The sequence below is a fragment of the Tasmannia lanceolata genome, unplaced genomic scaffold (genome assembly GCF_043159265.1).
Source record: "Tasmannia lanceolata isolate RefF3 unplaced genomic scaffold, GAP_Taslan_0.1 ptg000002l, whole genome shotgun sequence".
Taxonomy (NCBI): domain Eukaryota; kingdom Viridiplantae; phylum Streptophyta; class Magnoliopsida; order Canellales; family Winteraceae; genus Tasmannia; species Tasmannia lanceolata.
The window spans coordinates 19,637,288-19,645,979 of record NW_027518679.1 but is presented as its reverse complement, the minus strand read 5'-3'; the positions used below and the strand labels follow the sequence as shown (position 1 = coordinate 19,645,979).

The 8,692-nt window shown below is 48.8% G+C and overlaps 1 protein-coding gene across 1 annotated transcript; it reads right to left on the bottom strand.

Moving 5' to 3' along the window:
* Window positions 1-6,332: 6,332 nt before the first annotated feature.
* LOC143889048 (uncharacterized) lies at window positions 6,333-8,407 on the bottom strand. The gene is made up of 3 exons (XM_077393365.1): window positions 8,075-8,407; window positions 7,048-7,964; window positions 6,333-6,798 (listed from the first exon to the last, which is right to left on the bottom strand). The coding sequence occupies exons 1-3, from the start codon at window positions 8,405-8,407 to the stop codon at window positions 6,333-6,335; spliced, it is 1,716 nt and encodes a 571-aa protein (XP_077249480.1).
* Between the last annotated feature and the right edge of the window lie 285 nt (window positions 8,408-8,692).

Here is an 8,692-nt window from a genome sequence, read left to right as displayed (position 1 = left end):
TTTGAAATTAACAGATCTGAGATCTAAAGCTACAAACTAAGGTTTCCGAAGAAGCAGATGACAGACCTGAAGTTTAGGGTTTAGAAATTTGATTTAGGGTTTGGATCAGAAAATATAGGTTTAATGAAGATCGGAACCTAGAACAACGACCAAAATCCGATTAAATTCTAGTCAGAGAAGAAGAAGAAGAAGGAGCTAAGGTAGATCTTGACCGGAAATAAAGATCGAAGAAGGGATCTAATTGTCGGATTCTGGCAAGACATGCCGGAGAAGATGATCGGATGGTAGAAGCTTTCTCACAAATCCTCTCTTTTCTCTGAGAAAAAGAAAAAATGAGATCTATACAAACTTGAGAATAGAAATCAACCGGACCAAAATTGGGTTCTGGCCGGAAATGCTCAGATCTCGATCGGAAAAGATGAATAAACGAAAAAACAAGCTTTGAGATCTGGATTTCTCTCTCTCTCTCTCTCTCTCTCTCTCTCTCTCTCTCTCTCTCTTTCTGCTTCGGATCGGAGGTTGGATCTCCGACAACGATCGGAGAAAATGATCGGCGAGAGAAGAAAATGAAAAGGGAAAAACCCAAATCTCGCTCTCTTTTCTCGCTCTCTCTTTTCTCTGCTTTGAACGAGAATGAACAGTGCCTCCTTTGATTTTTTTTGGCTTATATACAGAAAACACGGCTATTGATATTAGCACTCCCCATTTTGATGGGCGCACGACTTTTGATAAGCGCGCGAAAAGGCTACGACAAGAGCATTTTAATTCACCCCCCTTTGCATATAAATGATATCTTTACCTCCTTTTCCCCCATGGACAGCCCCCTTTTCAAATGAATCACCCTCCTTTTGGTCTGTACCGCGCACCTTCTCTCGGCTCGTTCACTGAGCAAACGCGCTCAAATCTCGACGAAATTTTACGGAGACCTATGGGAGACCTTAAGCTACCTCAGGGTTCAATTTGGGACCCCAGCTCACTGATTTGACGAGGCTTGGCACAAGCAATGCGAACCCGGGTCCGGTCAAAATGGGGTGTCTACACCACCTCACGGATCTCCACCATCTCTGCAACTCCCAAAATCCAAACCTATCCCCTGTTCTCTGCAAAACCCACATGAAAACCATCCAAACCCTCTTCATTTTGTTTTTCACCCCAACTCTGACCATCTTCCCACCCCATCTCCGATCCAACCCAGCAACTACCGAGATTACCTTCATCGATTCCGGCAATTTTGCCGGAATCCGACCTTTTCCTCTCCTCTGATCTCGGATCTTTCATCATCGTCATCATTGTTATTGCATTCAACCCAAGAGAGGTTCTGTGCAAGCATTGCGTCCTCGCGGCGCGGGGATCGTCTCCGGATTGGCAACTTTGTGCGGCACCGGCAATGGAAAATTAAAGAGTAACTAGCCCAACTCGGGTAATTTCTCATCCTCTTAGGCATTTTGGTCTTATGATCTCTGAAAATTCTTTTGGCTTATTTCTCGAAATTCAGTTCTCAGGTTTTCTTTTTGTCACATCTATTCTCAGTGCTTTATGATCCAATGCACCTTGATTCGTAAGCTTGAGCTTATGGTAGTCATCTTCAGATGGTGATTTTCTTTATTTTTAGTTGGAAATCTATCAAATGGCTCATCTCAGGGCATTCCTTTTCTCTGCATTCCTGATGATCAACCTTTATCTTCATGTTTCCTATCTAATGAATTTCAGCATTTTAGTAGTCTTCGCGATTCAGTTGAATATTTTGATTAAGCCCAAACACGTTCTGTTCGTGGTTCAGATCGCACATTAACAAAGGTCTCAATTGAATTGTTATGTTTTTTTTTTTTTTATTGCAAAAGAGAAAATTCCTTGTACAGTGGCAACATGAATCAGTCTTTTTCGGGGTTTTAGAACTCTTTGCCTCTAGGTTTTTGTCTTTTTCGGAATGTTTCTTGAGCCAACCCCTTCCCTTCCTGCCTTAGAGTTTCATCAGATTAAGGGATTTCTTCCTCTTTAGAGTCTGTCATAGAGAGTTTAGGAGTCAGTCCTTTCGTATATGAGTCAGTCTTCAGCATAGGAGTCAGTCTTTCAGGAGTCTGTCCTATCATCATAGGGGTTAGGATTCTGTCCATCCTCTCATCAAGTCATGTGATTCTTATCCGCTCTTTCAAGGTATAGGATGCTGTCCAACCCTTGCAGAGTCGTGATTCTGTCCAATTCTCCCGCAAAGCATAGGATGCTGTCCAACCTTTGCGGGATAACAGGAGTCTGTCCTACCCTTATGATGATAAGATTTTGTCCTCTCGAGTCAAAAGCATTAAAAAACATCTGAAAAACCAAAAAATCTCAAAAATCAAGAGTCATTAGGAGTGGTTAGAAAATCTGGTCCGAACTACGGATGGTTTGATCCCTAGCTGAGGGGTACGTAGGCAGCTCAGGCGTGCAGCTGGCATCCTGAGTTCAGTCACAACTTTCACAACTTCAAAAACTTCCACAAGCTTCAAAACCTTTCAAACCTTCCAAAACTACAAAAATTCTTCAAAATAACCTTATCAGCAATTTTCAAAAGATCTTCCCATAGAGTTAGGAGTCTGTCCTAGGCGTTTGGGGTGTCTTAGAGTTAGGAGTATGTCCTGTTTGTGTTGATATGCTGAGTCTTGCAGTGTGAGTGTCCTCAGAGTTAGGAGGCATCGAGTCGTGGTCGGCTAGACACTTAATCGATCCGATGGCTAGACTAGAACGCGCTTAGATAGCCCATGGTTTTCCTTAGGACGCACAGCCTAGTCACACATAGAGTGTAGGGTCCGCTTGCATTAGTTAGGGCATATAGGGAGTCCTAAAAATTACCATTCACTTGAACTTAAGTAATGGCGCAAGAAGCTTTAAAAACTAGTCAGGTCTAGTTGATCGAGTCTAGGATAGCGGTCCTAGATGGTTAGACATTGTAGTTTAGCATAGGTCGCCGAACTACGTTGACTCTGATTCTTCCCGAGGCCGGGATACGTAGTGCAGCCAGGATGGATGGCCATCCTGGTCCGAGTCAAGTATCGAATTAGAGTCTAGGGTTTGTCATATTGTGTGTTTTGCTGTATTTTCTTACTTTCATGTACAGACTCTATACCTTTAGCTTTAGCATGCATGTGTTTGCCCATCAAAACTTAGACACCAATTAGGCAAGACACTCATAACCTAGCTATTCTTAGGTGCCATGTCTTTCATTTCTTTTGTGTGTGCTTTGTATTCATCTCCGAGACATGCATGATTAGCTAGACGTTATCTCGGGGATATTCGTTCCCATTTCGCATGATTTTTGCCCAAAACTCTTCAAAGTTAATAATAAATGGCATAAGAGACCAGGTGCTTGCACTTGGGCGAATTGGGGGCGCCTAACCCCTTCCCCATTCGTCATCAGGCACGGACCTTTTGTATCTCTGGTTATTTATTGTGACAGAGCACAGCATGGGATCCAGGGCCTACTTCCTTGGATGGCGACTCTTTCTTTGTTTAAGGTACGCCTCGAATCCGGGCTAGTCCCCGAATCGAGAGGTATCTCACTTTACATCGCCACTCATGCTGTGAGGGGCACTCTTTCGAGAGTTCTTGGCGGAGCTCTCCTTCATGTGGATGATCCTGAGACTCGTCTGGGGGCACGTCCCCCCGCCTTCTCTCGGATCGGGGTCCACACCAGAACTCCGGAGCAAATAATGGCGAGTCCCGATGTTAGAGTAGAGATCGTAGATAGTGAGGAGGAGGAGGAGGTAATCTTAGACTTGAATGCAATTCCTCTCCCAACGGATAGTTATCACCTAACAAAGGCGAGTGTTGGTAGTGACGCCGCCGAGGCGTCCACAACATTCCTCCCTGGCCGGGCCGTTGACGTCGTAGCTGGGCCAGGATGGACGCCAACCCACAATACATCATACGGGGTCTTCGCGAGGAAAATATCCTTGATGAGTTCATGATGAGGGACATTAGGGATAGGTACTGTGTTCCCTCAAGGTTCGGGCTGAGGCCAGCGATAGAGGGAGATAGGGCTTGCAACGAGAGCTCTGATATATGTATATACGATGAGTCGTTAAGGGCTGGACTCAGGTTCCCTCTGCACCCATTCTTCATCGCGGTCCTTCGACATTTTGGGCTGGCTCCGGTCCAAGTTGCGCCGAACTCATGGAGGGTGCTGACTGGGTTCATGTACCTCGTGCATGGCCGGCTCAAAAGAAACATATGTGTGTCGTTATTCCGCGCTTGTGCACACTTGAAGAGGCATAAGGAAGGGGGCTGGATTTATATTAGCCAGCGCCCTGAGGTGAAAATGATCACTGGCACTCCCTCTTCCATCCACTTATGGAAGAACAGGTTCTTCTATGTCGAGGACAGGGAGTCCACCCAGTCTTGGCCGGTTCCTCTAAGATGGGATGTCCCGGACACAGTTGCGCTGAGCCGCAAGCCGGTCCTTGAGGAAGAGGATATGAGGATGTTCGCCCTAATCCGTGAGGAGGTCGAATGGGGGCCCCATTCATTGCGGAGAATTCTCGGGTGAAGCGGCGGCCCAAACCCAGGACGCGCCGCCGCCTCCCAAAGCCAAGACTACAGTGAGGGTGGTGGGCGCAGCGGGGTCCTCGAAGCCAGGAGGGACATCTGCTGAAGCCCGTCCTCCCCTGGCGAGGACCGGAGACAATGTTTTTCGGCCTAACTGGGCCGTTCAGAAGAATGACGCCGGCCTTGGTGAGAGCCGGGTGGCTAAGGAGCTCCTCACCAAAGTTCTCCTCAGCAACGACAAGCTCCAGGTTCTCAAGGAACCTCCAGCGGCGGCTGACGAGGCTATATTCTCTTCCCTTTACCAGGTGAGGCGGCCTGTGAGTTTTTGTTTGTCTTTTTCTTTGAGTTGCTTTCTTGTGTTAACAACACTTGCTGGCTTGTAGATCTCATTGTACTACAACGACCTCCGGGAGAAGAGCAAGAAGTTCTCTGTGGCAATAACAAAGTCTGAGGAGGAGAGTGGGAAGCTGATGAAGGAGGCTGAAGAGCTTCAAAGGTCCATTGGGCGGACGTTGATGAAGGAGGAGAGTGGGAAGCTGATGAAGGAGGCTCAAAGAAGACTTGGCTGCTCAGAAGCAGAAAGCTGCTGAGGCTCTCAACGCACAGAGGGAGAGAGCCCGGGAGAGACAGATAGCCGCCGTTGCGGAGGCCGTCGTGGAGGCCACTCAGAAGGAGGACGAGCTTTTCAACCTGTCCAGCGAGTCCTACAAGGTGGGATTCTTTGACTGTCTTGAGCAGGTTAAAGAATCCAACCCAGCCGTGACCCTAACAGGACTAGTCCTCCCTGATCCAGTGACGCTTGGCGACGATGAGCCAGGCACCCCCGCTGCTCCAGTAGTTCCGGAGACGGACCCTTCGCGGGGTGGTGGCCAGGGGGTGCCTTGAGCTCCTCTTCTTCTCTTTTTGATCTGATTTTTTTGTAATGGTCCTTGGGAGGCCCAACTTTTGTAACAGCCCTTCGAGGCCTTATTTTTTTGTAATGGCCCTTAGAGGCCCAACCATTTTATGAATAGAAATTACATCTTGTCGTCCATCCTCTAGTTGTCTGTCCCTGGTCAATACCGTTTGGTTCTAATATTGTGGGCCAGGAATACCACGGGCGGACATTCGAGGCGAACTAACCGGTGAGGACCCAAGTTTTAATAAACTGGGTTTCTAGGCGGCAAATACCCGAGTTTTAGTGAACTAGGTTTCCAGAGTACCCAAGTTTTAGCGAAGTGGGTTTCCAAGCGGCGTTGGTTTTTGCATCCGGGCTGGTTCCGGACCAGGAGTGGGCTCCCGATCTTCGCGGAGACGAGCCGTGGCGAACCAAGCAGCGAGTACCCATGTTTTAGCGAACTGGGTTTCCAAATAGCAAGTACCCGAGTTTTAGTGAACTGGGTTTCCAAGCGGCGTTGGTTTTTGCATCCGGGCTGGTTCCGGACCAGGAGTGGGCTCCCGATCTTTGCGGAGACGAGCCGTGGCGAACCAAGCAGCGAGTACCCAAGTTTTAGCGAACTGGGTTTCCAAATAGTCTTGCGAGGAGATTTGCAAAAGAGTTTCTATCATTCACATTCGGTAGATATTTACAAAGTCACTTCCACGCCGGGTGGTTTACTACTGATAGTACTTTCGGAGGTTCTTTGAGTTCCAGGCATGGGGTAACAGATGCTCCTCCAATGTCTGCAGCTTATAACTTCCCGGGCGGATCACTTCTTTTACTCGATAAGGGCCCTCCCAGGTCGGGGACAGTTTTCCGACTTTCTTTGGTTGGGAGACAACAGCTTTTCTTAGGACCAGATCTCCCGCTCTGAATTCTCTGGAGCGTATCTTCAAATCATGATAGTTGAAACTTTCTGCTTGTAGGCGGCGACCCTGATTTGAGACTCTTCTCGGGCTTCTTCCAGTAAGTCCAGATTTGCACGGAGCCCCTCTCCATTGAGTTTCTCATTGAAGTTGGTGACTCTTGGAGACGGGGCGCCCACATCGACGGGAATTACGGCCTCCGTCCCAAAGGACAAGTTGAATGGCGACTCCCCCGTGGATGTACGCGGGGTGGTACGATATGCCCAGAGGACATGATAAAGTTCATCCGCCCATCGGCCAGCTTTCTCGTCCAGCCTCTTTTTAATTCCCTGAAGCAGGATCCTGTTCGTTACTTCTGTCTGCCCATTTGTCTGAGGGTGTGCCACCGAAGTAAATCTCTGTTCGATCTTTAAGTCGGAACATAATTTTCGAAAGTTCCTGCAGTCGAATTGTCTACCGTTGTCCGTTATCAATACGCGGGGGATCCCGAATCTGCAAACCACTGATTTCCAGAAGAAGTTCTGCACGTTTTGCTCTGTGATCTGGGCCAGAGGTTCAGCCTCCACCCACTTGGTGAAATAGTCAATTGCAACTACTACGAACGCGCGTCTTCCGGAGGCCGGTGGAAAGGGGCCCAGGATGTCCATCCCCCATATTGCAAAGGGGAGCGGGCTGATGATCGGGGCCATGGATACAGCAGGCTGGTGGATGGTGGGAGAGAATTTTTGGCATCTCTCGCACCTTCTAACCAGATTCAGTGCGTCTTGTCTTAAGGTAGGCGAGTACAGGCCTCTCAGCAGCACTTTGATTGCCAGGGCCTTGCCCCCCAGATGTTCTCCACAAATCCCTTCGTGCGTCTCCTGTAGGGCGTATGCGGCGTTACTTGGCCGGAGACACTTTAGGTACGGGAGGGTATATGACCTTTTGTACAGGTTCTCACCATCAAGGGAAAACCGAGCTGCTCTTTGTGTCACTTTGCGGGCGTCCTTCTTCGCCTCGGGGAGCTTCCCGCTACGTAGATACTCAATGATATCATTCATCCAGCAGGATTCGTGCTCTACCTGCATTATTCCGGCGGCCTTACCTTCGATACTGGACTTCTGTAGAAACTCCATGCATATGCTCCCGAGAGTGGTGTATCCGGACGCGGCCAGCTTAGACAGCACATCTGCTTTTGTATTTTCTGCTCTGGGGATTCTAATGACCTCGAAACTTTTGAACTTGCTGGCTAGCTGGCAGACCTGGGAGAGGTACTTGACCATACGCTCGTCGCAGGCCTCATAGACCCCTTGAATCTGGTTTGCAACCAGCTGGGAGTCACAGTATGCTTTAAGCCTCTGGGCGCTGGTCTGGGCTGCAAGATTCATTCCGGCGAGGAGGGCTTCATACTCTGCCTCATTGTTTGACGCACAGAATCCAAACCTTAGGGCGTAATCTACAGTGAAGTTGTCAGGTCCGGTGAGAATCAAACCGGCTCCACAGCCACCCTTATTCGAAGATCCGTCGACGTGCACTTCCCAGATTGGTTCGGCGGTTGATGGATCCTGATTCGCTGGTGCAGGGATGATTTCCGTTTCAGTCTCATCTCCTGTTCGCTCCTCAGTCGTGGTTTCTATCTCCACAGTCGGGGTTTGAACAATTCCAGGTTCGGTGCTCGGCTGGGGGATGGTGCATTCAGCCACAAAGTCTGCCAGGACTTGACCCTTTATCGCAGGACCTTTATTGTGTGGGCTTAAAAATACGGCCTCAACTTCCTAGCTGCCATCACCAGTGCGTAAGCCAATTTCTTGACCCGCTGGTACCTGATTTTGGCTTCGTAGAGAACTTTGCTGACATAGTAGACAGGCTTTTGCTGGCGGTGCTCTTCATGAACTAGGACTGCTGCTAGAGCTGTGGGGTTCACGGATAGATACAGGAGTAGCTCCTCACCTGGTTCCGGCTTTGCCAACAGTGGCGGAGAGGACAAGTACTGCTTCAACTCCTCGAATGCGGTCTGGCACTCCTTTGTCCACGGCACAGTCTTGAGTCCTTTGACAGTGTTGAAGAAGGGCAGGCACCTCTCTGCAGATTTTGAAATGAAGCGCCCCAGAGCGGCCACCATTCCTGTGAGCCGTTGTACTTCTCTGATGGTTTTTGGTGGAGTGAGCTCCACCACGGCCTTAATCTTTTCTGGATTGGCCTCTATCCCTCTTCGGCTTACCATAAATCCCAAGAACTTTCCCGAGTTGACGCCGAAAGTGCACTTGGTGGGGTTGAGCTTCATGTTGTGCATTCTTAGGACTTGGAATGTTTCTCCCAAGTCGGACACATGATTTTGTGAGCTCCTGCTTTTAACTAGCATGTCGTCGACATAAACTTCCATGTTGTGGCCGATCTGATTTCGGAA